This window comes from Zosterops lateralis (assembly GCF_965231275.1).
Source record: "Zosterops lateralis genome assembly, chromosome: 6".
In the NCBI taxonomy this organism is placed as follows: domain Eukaryota; kingdom Metazoa; phylum Chordata; class Aves; order Passeriformes; family Zosteropidae; genus Zosterops; species Zosterops lateralis.
In genome coordinates, this window is record NC_139761.1 from 54,263,524 (window position 1) to 54,281,432 (window position 17,909).

A 17,909-nucleotide genomic window follows, 5' to 3' on the forward strand; every position below is an offset into this window, starting at 1 on the left:
TTACAAAAGTTCTCAATTATTTTATTTCATGAGATCCAGTCATTGATATACTTTTGCAACTTGCAAAACCCTTTGTAATTTAGAAGAATTTCCAATAAATAGGTCTACAGCAACTAGAATCTACTATGCTGATATTTATCTTGCTCAATATGGAGTAAAACTTAATAGAAAAAAAATCATGTTAAGGCAGATTCCAATGAAACATGTTCCAAATTGCACAGTTATGTTGGTCAGTGGTCTAATATGTCTTCCCCAGGTCAAAGAGTTAAAATTATCTAAATGCTTTTCTAAGCCAATTCAGTGTGGCACTTGCCCCTTTTATTTGCTCCATTTCCAGAAAGATACATAGCTAACGTTACAAATACCATACCGGTTATTTCGCACTTCAATTAAAAATGAAATTATGCTTCACGAAATGTGAGATGACTACATGTTACAGGGTTTGTGCAGTTAGACCACCATATGCATAGATGTCCTAATGCTAAATTCTCTTCCTCAGTATCTCATTGTACTGGAGGCTCTGAAGTAGGAGAGGAACTTGTAACACAGACTAACCACAAAGTACCAGATGTTTCTTGCCATTTGTGACCTCGCAATGAAGATACGCCAGATCAGGATCACCAGAATTGTGTTGAAGCCGTAGCGAATGTTCCTTAACCTGCGGAAAAACAAAAGCAAACACTAAGGGCCAATGTACCAAGACTGAGGAAAAAAGAACACTCCAAAAATTAACTTCTGGTGTAGAATACAATTTCTGTTTATCTATTCATCTCAAGATACATTATGAGTAATGACAAAAGTGAACAACAAACAGAGAAGGCTTTTCACTGGTGAAAAGCAGAATGAAAACCCAAGGAGCAGAGTCAGCCCCCCTGCTGCTCACCACATGTACTTCTGCTTTAGAGCTGCTTGATGGAAACCTCCTAAAGCCAACATCACAGTGCTAACTCACCTATAGAAGGCTGCCAACTAAAAAATGTTTTACACTCTGAACTTCCCTTCTCTCCACCATGTATTTAGAACTTCTTAAATATGTAAAAGTAACTCCAGCTGCTTCTGGTAACAATAATATGAAAAAAACCCCACCCAAACCACCTCACCCCATCATAGGAACTCATCAGATTTCCCAGACATTTCCAGCCAGGGAATCCAGCTCCTTCATTGCAATTTTAAACTCCTTCCTTCTCAAGGAACTATATTTAAAGTGTAGGATAAACTAAGTGACCCTTCAGCCCAACTGTGCTTTATAGCAATCATCTCTCATGTAGAGACGGAAACTTCAAGAAAAACAGCAACAAGAATTTGCTCAGATTTCTTAGAAACAGAGCAACCTCTTTGGCTCAATAGATTGTGACAATTTATATTTTAAAGGCAGCTCTTTTCAGGGAAATACTGCCTTTGTCTTGTTTACAGGTAAGGCTGGGTTCCTTTACAAATCTTACTTGCAGACAAAAACAGTTTAAATGCGTGGGTTACAAAAGCAATACTTTTCCACTTGAGGAACAAATCTACCCAGTGGTTTCCGAGAGAAAGATGTCCCCTGGGCTGCCAAATCTGGTTAATACTAAGGCAGTGGACTCCAAGTTCAGACTAAAGAACTAGATGGTAACAAAAGAGACCAAATTAATACCTCAGAGTAAATGTAAGTCAGAATCTAAGCCTCTTCCTAAACAACCCACTAATAAACTTTAGAGCTGGGGGCAACCAGAGTCTGCTCCAACACAAGATTATTTCTCATGTCATTTTCATGATGATCCTTTGCACAAAGAATAGCAACTATGTGATCATTTCTATGCACTTTTTAATGGCATCTAAATAGAAATTAAAAAACCCAACCAAACAAAACAACCCAGAAGGAACACTTGTTTAGTTATTTTCACAATTATCACAAGATATTATTTTTCAAAAGTGTACTTATTGTTTTAACACATACCAAACCCCTCCACAGCTGCAAACCCTTGTCATTAGAATGACAACACAAGTCAGGACCTGGATTGTTTCTCTTTGTGTTATCAGGATTGCAGACATGATGTAACATTGAAGAAGATGTTTTTTATTTCACTCTTAAAAGAGACAAATCATAAAGTCTTCAGCTGCCTTGATGAATCAGCCAAGAACAAAACAAGGGTAACTGTGCTAATAAAATTCTGGACAGTACTAATCCATCCAAATGGCAGGAATTAAGCCATAGAGAAAAGGCTAAAGGAGGTCATCCTACAGCACCAACATCAAAATGTCCTGCTTTGAAGTGCAGAGTCTCTGCCCGTTTATTCACCTGCCTCAAAAGATCACATTCCCAGAACAGCTATTGTTCTATTAAACCTCCCAAAGAAGCCATTCTGACCTGTGTAGCCATATACCTTTGACCTTCCAAAAGATAACTGGGTAAAATCAAAAACCTGGATTACAGTATCCACACCAGTGATCCCAGGCTGACACTGTAACTAGTAATTCTGGCAGCAACTCAGAACTTTATTTCAGGAGCAACAAACTTGCTCCTATTTACAGGAGCAACAAATTTGCTTTAGAAAACACTTCAGACCACTGGACCAGAACAGAAGAATTGTAGAGAACCTGAGCAGTTGCTACTAAGAACAATTAAGTCATTACATGGAAAAGCAAACCTGAACAAATGCAGGGCACAGAAAATATAAAATTATACTTAAAATGATAATAATAAAAAAGTTAAGATTATACTTACTTATTTAAGTGTTTCCTAGCTGCAGGGAGGCCTGACATTTCTTCATTCAGCACATATTTCTTCGTTCCCAGGCAGTAATTTTCCATATATTCTGCCCAGTGTAGTTGTCGAACGTCAAAATTAAATGTCTGCATAAAGAGAAAAGCTTTCACTATTAGTTGCCTAAAAATTCACCTATATATAATTTAAATGAAAATAAATGTCTTTATTCCAGATCAATCCAATTTGACTTTGACATAAGAAAGTTATCCTATCCTAGAAACAGCCTGGATTTAGGGTCCATTTCTGATTCAACCACCAGTTTCTGACATCATCTCTTGCAAATTTCAAATCACTTCATGCCTTATTTTCCCTCCTCAGCAGTAATACTCTTCTCTCCACTTCTCAGTTTTCCTATTTCAACTGTCTGTAAGGAATTCCATTCTAAAAATAACTATCTTCCAGTATGTTGTTTATTTTTAAGCAACTAAATAATTCTAAGATGCCCTAAAATAAACACTGCTCTGTGCCAAGTTCAGTGTTTGGTAAGTGCAGGGTTCTGTTAGCTGTGCTTAGAGTTGTACAGTTATATTTTAAATACACCCATCTGAGTGCCTTCTGCAGGAGAGAAGATCACTCTGGTGAATTTGATACACAAGCTTTTTACTGATGTATTGATTTCCTCATCTCAAGATTCCACAGTAACAGTGTTTAAATCCCAACAAAATGCAGCAATTTGAAAATACTAACAATTCAAAGCTCTGCTGTCTGGCATTTTGATTTTCAAATTTTTCCTGAACACCAGTTGCTAGGAGGAGGCAAGAGGACAGGAAGGGGTGTAAATATCATCCACACAAAAATCACTAAAAGCTATTTTATTTCCTACTATTAGACATCTTATTTAGAAATTTGGCAGCTTTTCTGGAATGTAACTACTGAACTGATTCTGGAAAATAGTTCAGTAGCAAAAACATCTTGAGAATGACAAAGCTGTTCCAAGTACATAAGAGAATCTGAGTTTCTAGAACTGTAACATTTATGATTTGATGATTGGTGATTTTTATTCTACTGAATATTAACCAAAGTCATAGCAGAAGGGAAGTTTAAATTCAATTGGGACATCTGAGCCATTGTTGGTGGAGGAGATTGGGAAAATTGGGACTAAAGTTAAACCTGGGAAGAAACAACTTTTCCTTCTCCCTCAGCAAAGTGTCATCCTTGTTTCACTTCTCCCTCATCTCCCCATGTCACTGGTGTAGCTTTTCACACAGCCCTGACACATCTGAAAGAATCTCCCGGGAACCTGCAGTGCTGAGTTCTTCCTAGGTTAGCTGCACATTAGATCAGGTCCTTACTCCACCTTGAACAGCTGAGCTGCCACCCCCTGTCACTCTCCATGGCCACAGCACACACCACTTGCCTTTCTGTCTTCAGGGGTTAGCTGGTTCATCAGCATAGTCATGTTCTCAGTGCTCCAGGTCCAAGAATTGCTTGTAAAGTACTCTAAAAGCACCATGGACTTATGAAGACGTGTTATTGTCTTCATCATCCTGCAGTCCCAGGCATGGAATGGACAGGTTAGAGGGGTAAAGATTAGTTCACACAAGCGAAATGGACAAAAAGATTTTTTACCCTCCAACCCCTCACCCCATCTCACTCTGTACCTAAAGCATATTATATTACATAAATAGGATATTTCTGCATAGTATTGAAGTGAACTTTGGCTGTCCAAGCTCTGCATAGAAGCAGAAATTATCACAGTCCTTTTTTTCCTAATCCTACTTCCCAGTGCAATTGTAAATTACCATTTCTTTTTTATTAGGGGGAATATGTTGTCTTCTGTTGGTAACTCTTAGTTTGGGACAGGGAGATGGAACTCTTTTCCCTTCAGCACACTGGAATATTTAGCTGTACTCAAGAGTCTGACTTGACAGAAGTCTCAAATTGCACTGAGCAGAATGTCTGTACAGGACCTCCCCTTAAACAAGGGAGGAAGTTGCTCTGATCTTCCTGCACATTGTGCAAGACCAGATCTCTGTAACAGAACAGAGGTTTTTGTTACGGTTACTAAGACATCAAGGCTTAAAACCACAGGCAGCAAAGGGCAGGGTAATATTTAAGGGCACAGACAGATCATAGCAGATCGTGTTCCACGCTACTTCAAAATATGCAGAAATACCTTCCGTCATCCTTTATTATACAGAGGAAGAAACTCTAAAAAACCATCACTTGGAATACAGAGAAATTATGTTATAAGGATCAATTTGAGCAAGTTTCTCTTTGATCCTACCATCTGAAGTGGCCCAAAAAAAGAGGATGAGTCATCCAGCCTCTCAGATGCAAAGTTTCCACATTTATGACAAGAAAATTGTTTCAAGTGTCTCAGTGGTAGAGATGGCCACTCAATTTTAATAAGTACTAACTAGTACCACATGGCCTAATGCTATTAAATCCCTGCTTTGGGTACTCAAGGTATTTCCATCTCATAGAAATGGAAAACTGCTTCCAAATTGATCCTTATAGCAGGACACTGATCATTTCAAGCACAATGGTAAGGGGGGAGAGGCAAAGAGAGCAGAACCCAGTACTAACAGGAAATAGTTTTCTGAAGGTAAATTTTGCCAGCAAAGATCATAGAAGCAATAAAAACAAAATTATTTTTCTCTGAAAGCTGCCTTGATGCATTCATACTTGTAGAAAGGATATAGCACATTGTCCCAGAAACTCTTCTAAAGAAAGTATTTTGCATTGCATTAGTGTCCCTTACTGTCACTAGCAGCTGGCATCTCAGTCTCTAAAACATTAAAATATTCTTCTCATGGAATGGAACAACACAAACCACAGAGATCACTGAAAAATGTAATCTCTAAGGCACAAAAAGCACAAGTATTTTTTTAAGCCTCAGAGGAATATATGTAGTAATTCAGAACTGACTTCAGATGTTAGACCAGCAGCTGATTTTATTATTAAGCACCTCCAGGAGCTTTCAAACACCTGCTTAGAGTTTCACCAGTTGGCCAAGCTGGCACCAGTGGGGGCTGAGTTGAACTGGGGCTCCTCTGATGCAGAAATAATTGGGAATATAGACTCTGCATCCAAAACATATCCTGTGCAACCACAACTAAACTGAACCCAAAAAACAGGATATTAGTTATGTCAAAAATTAGGAAAATAACTCAAAACTTGGAAAGCAAAGATCTCACTGGTCAGGTAAGCCAAAAAGACCTCAGAGCTAAAATGCCTGGATAAAATTAGTGCCAAACAGCATTTAAGCCTTTTTGCAGAGGTCTGTCCACTGAAGATTATTTAACCTGACTTGCCCTTTTGAACTGTCCCAGTCTGTGTCCTTACTCTAAGCCGGACAAGCAGCTGAATTTTAGAGCTCTTTGACTGCGACAGTTTAAAAACCTTGTGCCTCTGCAGAATATTAACTGAGCAAATGAATATCTGATTAGATAAGTGTATATTTTGAACTTGTTTCTGGACACTGACATTGGTTTTCATTTTTTTTCCTACAAAAAAGACAAACGAAATTTAATCTAATGCAAAGACTCTGGTGGGATTCTTTTTGTCTCTGCTCATGGATATGATTTTAGAGCTTAGCTAAGCTGATTACAGAAAAAAAAAAAAAAAAAGCTTAAAAGCTTTTTTTTCTCCCCTCCCTCCCTCCAACTCAAATTGGATTTAACAACTGACCACAGAACCAGCTGATTCAACCCATCAAGGAAAAAACTGTTTTTCTTTGTAGGGTTAGTTTCTTTCTCTACCAGCCCAAAGAATCCAATTCTCCACATTATCTCAGCTGCAAGACCAATGCCAGAGTTGGCAGAAGTGGACCAAGTTTCTCTGTGACACTTTGCTGGTTTGCACTAAATCAACAGGAAACTACACTTCTCCTTGAGGGGAGGAAAAAGCAGGCTGGTGACACTGAGAGATGTCAGCAATGAGTGTCCTTTAGTGGACACTTGTGTAGCTCTGGCAGACTAAGCTTTAACTTCAATGGCACCATATTCCTCCTGCCAATGGCAACACACGCAACTCACAACCCAGCATGAAGTCACACAATGGAACTTTATCCCTCAACATGAAGTTTGGAAGGTTAGGTATTCCAAAGACAGCCATTGGATACGAGTCATAAATATCAACACCAAATATAACCAGTCAGTACAAGATCAAGCATTGCATCACATCATCTTCATCAGCTGAAGACAAAAAAAAAGCCAGCCCTGCTGACCATCTCACAGAACTGAGCATTACCAGCAGGCAGCCAGTCTGGGTGACTTTCACCCAGATTCAAGGTAGAATTTTGCCTCCTGTTTTCACAGTCCTAACTGCCATCAAGACCAAGCACATTACAACAGTTTGAGAAACACATCACAGGAATTAAAGTTTAAGCAAGTTAATTCAATTATCCATAACTTGGGTGGGCTTGTTTCTACGCCAGACAACTGAATGTAACCTGGCTTAAGGCTGTAACTGCAACTTGAAGTCTTACACACAACCTATTATGTCCACGTTAAAAACAGTCCTGATGCCAAATATAGACTGATCCCTCAGTGGATCTACAGGCTGCCAGTCTGCAAGTCTCTGCAGAAACATTACAGAGAATTACTTTTTTTATAAAGACTCCTCTAAAAAACTTTTAGAGCAAGCTTTTAGATTTGTCTTTGTTCAGATTTTCACCTGGCTGTAAATTTTGAACTGTAAGACACACTACTGAATTCTTATCTTTCCAGCAGCTCCCTGGTTGCTTTAAGCACACAATTCAAGCACTGTGAAGAGATAAAAATATATTGATCTATTTCACCTGATTATGCTACTAACTCATTTCTGGTTTGTAAGACAGTAACTACACGAAAGGTGCTTCCAGTTTTAAGAAGCTTTAAATTGAAATAACAGATGTAAAAAGACCTAATTTCCCACCTCCCTCCATACATCAGCCACACCTTTCCTTTTGCTTTCTAAGAAGCAGTAACACAATAATTGGTGGAGAAATCTCTGAACTACAACTTTAAGTATTACATGCCACATGTTATTTTCTCAGAGCAACTGGGAAGATCTGCTTCGTGTGCATTTTTAAAGGATTTAACATTTCAAATATACCAAACTGCTTTTAAATAACACACGGTTCTCTTGTGCTAAGCACTATGCAAAGTTACAGGAGCAAACTATGCCTTGTATTAAAGATAATTACACAACTAATAAGCTTTGCTATGCAACTAAGTATATATGGCAAGCTACCAACAACACTACCTTTACACTTTGATGCTAAGGTTTATCACCACTATTTACATAACTGCACAATGCTAGAGCATTATTTAGTATAGAATATTAAATCTTCATTATGTTATGTCAGTGCTTTTTGTAAATGTTCTTTCTATACAAATTTGGAAGAAATATTATATAGGTTATTTCTTCCTTCCCTTTCCTTACCTTTTAATATTATCAGAGAATTCAAGAACCTTCAACTAGATGCAAAAACAGCAAAAAAGATTTCCATTTCATCAAAAACATTGGTTCCACAAGTGAGGTGCAAAAGAATGACTTCACATTGCAGACAGATTACAACAGATAAGTGGTTTGAAAAGAGGAAGATTTATGGTTTTGATTTTTATTATTATTAACATAATCATTTAGTTCTGAAGGATCATAGACCTGATCCATTTCTAATTTCTTCCTTTTCTTCAACTTGATAGAAATTTTCATTCAATTGCAGTACAGTATCCTGATGGCATGACAACAGTGCAGTTAAACCTGCACAGTGATTTCATTTACTTATTTTTCTTGCATTGTACATAGTAGACACTCCAGTGTACTCAGCATAGAGAGGGAAAGTACCCACCCACGAGAAGGCAGGTTAGCAGAATATCTGTATTGTCTTGTGCTGATTTTATTACATTTTTACTATACTGTTGCTCTGCTACATCACAGTAGAAAAGGTCTTTTAATTAAGCCAGCCCTTCTTCACTCAGAACATCATTATATTGAGTTCAAACAGTGTTTCCAAGTCCTCAGAAGTTTCTGAGTACATGCTACCTGCTAATTAATACCATTCTATCAACTGACAGAATGGCCACAGCAACAGCAGTGCACCATTCCAGCCCATCAGTTAAAGCAGCTTCAAAGTACTAGAAAAAAGTGCAAGAATAAAGATCTGTCTCAAAATCCTTGTATTATTAAACGACACAAGCCTGTTCCATTAGGTTTTAACACTGCACATCTTCCTGGCATCTAAGTATTCATTTAGTTTCACTGCTTCTGTTGCAGGCTCCCATATTTAAATACTTGAAAAAAAAAAAAAAAAAAGAGGAATGCTGTCTAGTGAAAGCTGCATGCCTGTAAGTGGGTTGTGCAGCCAACTTAAAAGCTGTGACTGAACAATAGCTTGGTTTAGTTCAATCTGCCATCCTTTCTCCAAACTGCAATCCTGTGCATCATAGGAAACTCATCCAATCACTGTTATAGTAAACTAAGTAGGAATATTCATATCAGTAAAAATTTTCTATTCTGTAATGTATTAATGTCACCAATTGTACCAGTAGTGATCAAAGTCCAGAATTCCATCTTTAGACATCAAGTAAGAACTCCAGGAAAAGCAAAAACAAGATTCAACACTTGCAGTGTAAGAATATAAAACTGAGCTAAATATTCTAAACAGCATGATTATTCACAGTCTCAATTTACTCCCACTGGTCAAATACTCAGCAGACCAGCTGCCTTTCAAAGCCTGACAAGATTCTGGCAGCACTCCTTCCCAGCCATGCAGAAGACAGGATGTTGGCATTTATAGCCTAACTATTTTAGTAAGGGATGAAGTTTTCATACCTGTCAGGGAATTTCTATCAATTTTTATTAAAAATATCATGAAAAATGCAAGAGAACCTAGAGGCTAGGAAGTTTTATGTACAATACCTTCTTTAGAGTTGAAAACCTTAAAACTTTTTAATGTGGGAAGATTATTATACAGGCTGACTGCAACTGCTGCTGCTCTAAGTATTACACTGTTGCAGCTGAGAAGTTTTCCCCTACAAACCATTTTCACAGCTCCTTTCTACTCATCCAGTGCTGTGTTAGCTTTTACCCTCCTTATAAGACAGACCTAGAATACAGGACAACAAATGAACACTCACTTGTGTTAATATACTGTCACCACAGTGGATGTTTTATAGTCTGAAGGCAAATGATTGTGAAAATGTAACATAAGCAATGAGTTAAGGGCATATGGCTTGGCAAATCTGAAACAAATTGAAGTGGTATCTTATATTCCTTCTACATGATTTAGCCATTATTTTCACCACTTTAGTTAGCTAAACACTAGCCTAAATATTATAAACTGAATGGAATGTTGAGATGATATAAACCAACGTACCAGGTCACATTGTATCATCTACAGGAATAATCTGCAATTAAAAGCTCAGTCCCCCATTCCATTTCCAGTTTATAAAAGCAACAAAAACCTTAACACAAGCCACTTCCTAGAGTTTAATGACTGACTAGGATCCTGATCCAAGACATCCCTTGGACAGCATTGTTAGGCCAGTCATTAAACTCCTTAAAGTGCAGCCACTGGATTCTTGTTGCTTAGTTAGTAAACCTAGATAGTGCCCAGGCCATGTCTTCTTTACAAGTCTCCACCACCTTTTGGGCAAGACATTTTTAGCCCTGCCTCTCTTACCGTGGTTTCCGACCTGTCAATGTGAGCAAAACATCCTGGAAAAAACTCACTATAATGGCATCTGCACGCCGATAGCGATACAAGAGAGAGTTGGAGGTGGTCCTAAAGTCAGGTATTCTTACTACATTGTCCAATGGATATAGCTTGAAATACCTACTACCCCAGAATTCTGTAGGAAAAAATAAGGATCAACATATCTTTAGTATTTATTATCCAAGAACAAACATCACTTGTTCTGTATCTTTTAATTCTCTTTATCTTGACTACTCAACCCCCTGAACTATCCAACAAAAAACATTCTCATTTTCGCTAGGAAGTTCAAAGTCATTTTGAATTCGAGGACCTGTTCTCAGGAAAAAAAGGTTGAGTTTTAGTCACAAAACACTCAGAGAAAGAAAAAAATACCAAAAAATTTAAATCAACATACATTACATCGCAGTGCAAACATAGCTTTGTTTAAAAGTCAGAGGAACAAACAAGGCAGAGCCAGTCACCATTACCTTGGGCTTCTTCCAGTAATCCTGAGGTAGGTATCATACAGGAATGCTGGGGCCTTATGGCTTACAGCAATCCAGTAATGATATAAAAGGTGATTGGAAGTTAAATTTACATTGGGCCGTCTGAAGGCCTGTTCGAGAGGATTCCTCTTGAAAGTGGAAATTACATGGTATTCTGAGAAAGAAAAGTCGCACAACAGCTTCGGTAATCACCATGTTAAATGTAATGCTTTTCAAAGTACATTACAGGGTACAGTAGCAACAGAGTCTTATTTAAATAACCATCCTAACTCTTCTACAATGTACAGAAACTAAAACAGTTAAAAGCTTTTAACTTAAAATACTGTTGAACTGGTTCTTACTATAATCAAGAGGTGGTTTATGCCTTCATCTTCAGTATCATATTTTATTGTAGCTTCTCTCTTTCTGTTCCTGTTCCCTACCTTAGAAGTTGGTGGTTTCAAACAGTGACAGCAATTTCAGTTTGTAAAGCATGTAAAGCTATTTAAATAGTCATCTACATTTCATGAAGAGGGTTATTCTGATTGCTTGTGTGAAGAATTTTAAAACAGACTGAGGACTCTGCAGTCATCTGGAGTGATTTTAAATGACATTTTCAACCAATTTATCCATTAATTTAGGCATTATTAAAAAAAAAAAAACAATTAGGGTGGGACTCCATGAGAAATTCTTGATAACACCTGTAAATTTGGGACATAACGGATACAGGGTCAGGGTCTTTAAAAGTTATGTGGAAATTCACCTCTCCTTTTAATCTTCTCTTATAACTTTACACTGTTGTTTATAGACACCAGGGTCTATAAATACCCTGATTCAAACTGGGATATAAGTGAAGTCAGTAATTTTCCCAAGTTTAACTGAAGCAATAATGTTTGCAACTACAGATCCATGTAAAATGGGAAAAGCGAGTGAAATAGATTTAAGTACTGAGGTTAACTGAAAGAAAAAAAAATAATCTGAGCTTCAGAACTCAATTTCTAAAAATCCTGAAAACTAATAAATGGTTTTACTATGCCAAACAGCTTGTATTGCTCTTTGTAACATAAACTATTACAAAGCTGTTGGCCTGTGGGTTACATCCTAGTCAGGATATCTTAGAGCTGAAAATAGGTAGTCATATTTCCTTAAAGGCTACACTTCCTTTGAAGTGTCATGCAACAATCTGAATATTAAAAAAGTCACCTCAACCAACAATCAGGCCAAACACAAAGAGCTACACAAGGGCAAAACTATTACCAGACCTCTCAATTATGCAGATGTACAAAACATTTAATTGTGGGCTGCTTATTCATATTTTTTTTCACCTGTATTTATTGATGTTGGCATTACACCCAGCATCACTACTGCTCATCTGAGCAACACTTCTCTCCATACACTGGATTAGGTCATGGCAGCAGCAAACAGAAAAATCAGCTCTCCCATAGTTTAAGTTAAAATGGAGTAAGAGTAACCAAAAAAAAAAAAAAACCCAATATGAACCAAACTAAATAGAGGTAATGCTGCAGGGGAGAATTAACAGTGGAAGCTAATGAGAAAGCACAGTTCACTGCAAAATTGAGAGGTATGGCTAAAATACCAGTCTCAAAAGTAAAAAAAATGCATTATGGTTTACTGATTATAACCTGATTGATTTCTTTTTTTAATTAAGGCTTATGAAAAAAAAAAAAGAAAAATGGCATACCAACTTCACTCCAGTGGAAAGGATTGGTGCCACCTGTGGTACAGTTATACACCATGACTTTTCTTGGTCTGGAGGAAAAAAAGTTAGAAGAAGAACAACCTTCTAAAAACACAGACAACAGAAGTGATGCCCAAAGTTATCCTTTCCCTCAACAGCATCATTTATATAAAGCAGAAAGCATCAGTTTCATGATTGATTTTTTGCTTTAGCATTTTTCAGTATTTTTCTCCTTCTTTAATTAACATACTTCTTTTATTTCAGAGAAGGCATCACCTACACTACTGCAGGTTATATTGATTACAAACAAGACCCAGGAAACAATTTTCAGAATAGCTTCATAATATCAGTAGATGATGTCTTCCTCTGGCATAAAGAAGTTACACTTTGAGAGACTAATGCTGTCAGAACCTTAGATTCCTTTGTCCTGAGGGAACAGCAGGACACTGATGAGGATTGCAGCACAAGACTGGCTTACTAAATACACCATATAATTTCCAAATATTCAGTACTCTCTTCTGTCACCATTTATACCTGTTAATTGCAGAATACCAGGCTGCAGCGAGTGTGGTATTGACAACAACGTCTATTGGGACAAGATCCGCTAACGCATTGTTGGAAGCCCTCATTGTTCGAAGAATTCCTTTTCCTGCCTTGAAGAACAAAACCACAACAAAGAGAGACGGAAGATCCAGCAGTAAAACATTTGAAGCTTTTCTGCCTTCCAAAAGGAGGGGGGGAAATTAAGTATATTCATTACTTACAGCAATGAAGATACCACTAGGTCCATTGAAGTTATCAATCCAGCCCTATGAGAAAGGGGGAGAGGGAAAGGATTTGGTTAGAGTATATTGAAGTATATTTGAGCAGTTTCTACATGTGTAAGGGGTGGAGGAAAAGGAGACCAAAGAGAAGAAAGATTTTTAATTTCATGTCACTAAATAAAGTTCTTCCATAGCAAATTCTGGTGATGTAACAAGTTCCTATGACTCAGACAAGAGATCTATGTGTAGGACACTGTGGTCCTTCAGAGAGACGCTTATTTATTTATCAGTGAATAAAATGCAAATGTCCATAAAAATATGTTGATGTTCAAAGTATTCAAGTTTACAAGTATTTTTAGACTAGCAACTGAGGTGTTTTTTTCAACCAAAATACATTCTTGCTCAGCTTTGTTGCCAGCATTTAGACACTATATGCTGTTATCAGTCATCCAGAAGCAACCAAGACACAACTTTATGGCCCAAGAGATTTTCCTCTGTGAAGGTCACTGGATAAAGAGGCTCCCAGGGTGTACTACAGTCTACAGCAGGATGGTCAGGGGACAACTCAGGGACTTACAGGAAAAGGCTCCTTCCAGCTGGCACCAATGATGGACGGCCTTACAATGGCAATGTTTAACTCCGCACCTTCCTGCTGCACCACAGATTCAGCTAAGGCTTTTGTGTATGTGTAAGTATTAGGCCTTTTGCCTAACAGTTTAGGAGTAATCTCATTCACTAGGTCATCATCCATCCACCTAAAGAGACAAAACAAGAAGCAAGTGTAAATTACTGCATGCTGCTTCACTGGGGAGGTGGGGTGTGAAATGGTAAAGTTAATGAGACTATTTCTTTCTCATTTCAAGAAAAAGGGACACATACCTAAATGAAAACAAGAGGATTGCGTGTTCACTGTCCACCAAAAGAAGCATCCTGGCATTTATTTTTTGCCCTGGTAATTCATTTATAACATACCAACTACAGAGCTAGCAGTACACTAATTTACAATAACCCAAATTCTGCCAACCAAGTTCTCAAAGATGGAGTGCAGACACAGCAAATTAGTCTTTGGAACATAGGATCACTGCATTATGATCTACAAAGTAATACCACTAAAATGGAGTCCCAGCTGCATTACCAGCACCCCCTCCACCTTTGTGGCTGTGAGCAATCACACCACCCTGAAGCAAGATGGTCACAGTGTTTCTCCCTTTAAATTAGTTAAATCTTGCAATTTCATCTTGCTTCCCAGTTCACAGTAAAAACATAATAACCTTCAGCCATAGCACACAAGTAAGAAAAATGTGCCTCTGCAACTATCGCTACTTTGGTATTCTTCCCTGCAAAACAGGACTTGAATTTTATTTGCCTTGGTCTGTTAGTCACAGAAATGGAAGTTATTGTTTTTTCACCAATGTCACGTTACGAAGTGGACACACATCAGATTCCTTTTGTGATATGAACAGGGTAGGAAGAGGGGTAGTGAAGGCTCGAGATCACCCTTTGATAACTTTACAAAAGCCTCCCCTCAGGAGTTCTAAAGTACACACAGCTGTCCCAGCCCACAGCAAACAGTTTAAGTTACATTTGTCTCTTCACAAGTCAGATATTCAAAAATATGACTGTTTTGCAATCTCTCATTTTTAAGTGTATTTTAAGTCAACATCATAAAAAAGGCTGGCTCAATGTGCGTTCTAGGTGGTAGCTCACTTGGTTTTAATGTTAACACTTTTCCACCTAAAATAACAAGCTAAAGTAGGTATTTTACTTTTTAATTAGTTTTTTTTTCAGTTTCATACTTCTCTTCCAAGAGGTGATATTTTGTACAACAGGCAAGAAGGAAGAGACTGATGTAGAGTTACATTACACTTATCCCACATTGTCACCCGTTTCAGAGTTTGATAGCCACTAAAAAAGACCTCAGGACAGTTAATATACACAGAAAATAAAAATACCAAATGAGTAATTTTTCCTAACTATAATGCTTAATTCAAAACTTAAAGCTACAGAAAACAGATTTTTTTAATATCTGGGCTCTCAGGATACCTAACAGAACCACTTCTGCAATAAGTAATATCATCTAAGCATCTCAGTCTCATCTTGCAATGGCATTTAGGTGGATGTAGTAGAGGCAAGCCACCTTAGTTTTATCCTTTCCTTCACAATGCTAGTACCAGCACAAGTTACCAGCATCTCCTGATTCAGCCAATCATGCAGCTGAAAGACTGGCACTCTCAGCATAGAGGAGGCATCATGAGTAGATATAAGCATCCCTCTCCTTCAGTACCTCTCCACACCCAGCTCAGCTTAAAGGAGCCATAAACCCCAACCCATCTCCCTTACAGAAAAGGGGAGTGTCAGTCATGGTGTCAGACTTATGGGACAGAGTAAGATAACTCTTTATCTTTAGAACTCCTAACCATTGTTTAGTACTTCAACGGCAGGATGAAAAAGGATACAGATTACCCAAGCAAATTCATAAAACATAACACATACTCAAGGGAATCTATCAGTTTCTTGGGATCCACAGGAGGTGGGTACACAACTTCCTCAATCTGTTTCCGATTGCAATACGCATAGGCGGTGGAAACGTGCATGAACACCTCCAGATTCCTCATTTGCCGTGCCAAAGAGAGGAGCTGTTGTGTGGCAACCACATTTAACTGCACAGCATCTCTATTGATTAAACAGAAATGTCATTAGTAGAAAGCAAGACAAAAACAAACAAACAAAAAATTCATTCCTAAATGGGCTGGGTATGTAAAGTATCCCTGAATTCTCCATCCTAGTCCAAAAAAGCAGCATGGAGAGTGCCCTAATTTTCTGCTCAAGATAATATACCTCACAATGTTCAGGATAATTCTCCCTGCACCCTTTTTTTACCAGCATCCTTTGATTTCCTCAATCTAAATCCCACTCGTAGTACATTTTCCATAAAACATGAAGGAAATAATGCAACACGACACCAAGCTTCCATAAGGTGCACCTCTGAACTTCCAAGTTCAAGTCGAGTTAGGTCAACAACCTGGAAGCCTTAGTGGCCCAGTAAGTTGGAGACTGGCATCTTTTTGTAGGATAGCAAAATGCTCCATACAGGATGGAAGGAAGGGGAAAACAACCCCAACAACCCACCAAGAACCACACTTCTACTCCAGCCTCACCGCTGCTCATTACCATGTTTAAGGACCCCACAGCAGAGCAGGTGTATCTTCTACAGTTCCCAGCAGATAACAGCTTGCTGACCAACTCCTATGATTATTTTATAGTTTAGACTTTCTCTCCAGCCTACAGACTTGCTGTAGGCACCAGTTTCCTTGTACACAGTGTACTATCAAGTTTCAAGAGTAGAGCTAAGCAACACTTCATCAAAATCTTTGCAATAAAAATGTTACATTAACAACAAAACCGGTATCCCCTAAACAATTACCAAGTTCCAGACTGCTTTATCTCACATTATTACTGAAGTGGGGGACAGGAAAGGGGAGCATTATCCCAAAGCAATTAACGTCAATGGTAACTAATTACTTTGCTACCTCTTTCAACAAGTCAAAGGAGCTCATAATCCCAGCTGTGTGCACCACTTTTTCCACTTCTTGTTTTCATTTCTCTCCCTGTGCATCTACTTCTCCCCACTTCTTCCAATGCAACCCTCCATTATTAATAAGGGACTTTTAAAAGACAGGAAGAAAAGCTGAGCTGTATTTCATCTCCTGTTTTTTTTAATCAGGTAAGAGAGCAAGCACTAGAACCTCCCACACACAACTTTTTGCACAAAACTCCATCCTCTGAAAATGTGCATTCCCTTTCTAACAAAGCAGGCCAAAACAAGAGTTTGTGCTGCCCTTTATACACCAGGAGAAAAATTAACATTACTAGGGAGCACAGTACATGTAGCTGCAGCTTATTTGTAGCCTTTCTACCCATATTTGCAACATTGGGCAGACACCTGATTCACCCCCTCCCTTTGAGGGCCATCGGTTTACCAGACCAGGGTAAACAGAATTTTTGACTCACCTTAGTGTTTCATTGAATCTGACTGTAGCAGCACAATGAAATACAATATTAATGCATTCTATAAGTTCGTCCTTGATTGGTTTACTAAGACGCAGTTCAGGCTCTGTAAGTTCACTCACAACTACTATTATTTTTTCTTTGAAGTCTGGTTGCTCTTCTCTCAACCTGTCAAAGAGCTGTCAAAAATAACAGGACTATGAACTCAGCGAAGGTAAGAAAAACATTTCACTTAAGTGAAGAAAAATCCCACATTCTTTGTCTATACCTCCTAATTTCTCCAGATCATCAAGAAGTTAGAACATTGCATAAGCAATACCATAAGAACACGTTACAGACTTCTCATGAAATAAACAATATTTTTTTTGCAACATAAGGAAAGGGAACAGTCTACCCACTTCCCCAGCTTCATAATAGCTATTCAAATTCTTCTAAAAGCCATGCTGGATTTTAGGTTTAGAAATCTTGCATTAAGATTTATAGATTTCCAGTGATTTAAGAAATGCTATCCTCAAGTTATTCTAGTCTTGGAGAATTTCCAGATGATTAAAAAAAACAACATGAAAATGTTTCTCTGGCTAGTTAA

General features: G+C 38.0%; 1 protein-coding gene across 3 annotated transcripts in view; it reads right to left on the reverse strand.

The window, feature by feature from the left end:
* FAR1 (fatty acyl-CoA reductase 1) overlaps positions 1 to 17,909 on the reverse strand; it is a 31,982-nt gene continuing 14,073 nt past the window's right edge. For all 3 annotated transcript variants that reach the window (XM_083863590.1, XM_083863591.1, XM_083863592.1), the window contains exons 3-12: positions 17,327 to 17,502; positions 15,809 to 15,988; positions 13,893 to 14,070; positions 13,316 to 13,360; positions 13,086 to 13,204; positions 12,555 to 12,622; positions 10,856 to 11,027; positions 4,101 to 4,230; positions 2,702 to 2,829; positions 1 to 658 (exon numbers count right to left, since the gene is read on the reverse strand). In XM_083863590.1, the coding sequence (XP_083719716.1) occupies positions 496 to 658; positions 2,702 to 2,829; positions 4,101 to 4,230; positions 10,856 to 11,027; positions 12,555 to 12,622; positions 13,086 to 13,204; positions 13,316 to 13,360; positions 13,893 to 14,070; positions 15,809 to 15,988; positions 17,327 to 17,502 (1,359 nt within the window). In that variant the 3' untranslated portion in view covers positions 1 to 495. The remainder of the gene's footprint in view (positions 659 to 2,701; positions 2,830 to 4,100; positions 4,231 to 10,855; positions 11,028 to 12,554; positions 12,623 to 13,085; positions 13,205 to 13,315; positions 13,361 to 13,892; positions 14,071 to 15,808; positions 15,989 to 17,326; positions 17,503 to 17,909) is intronic.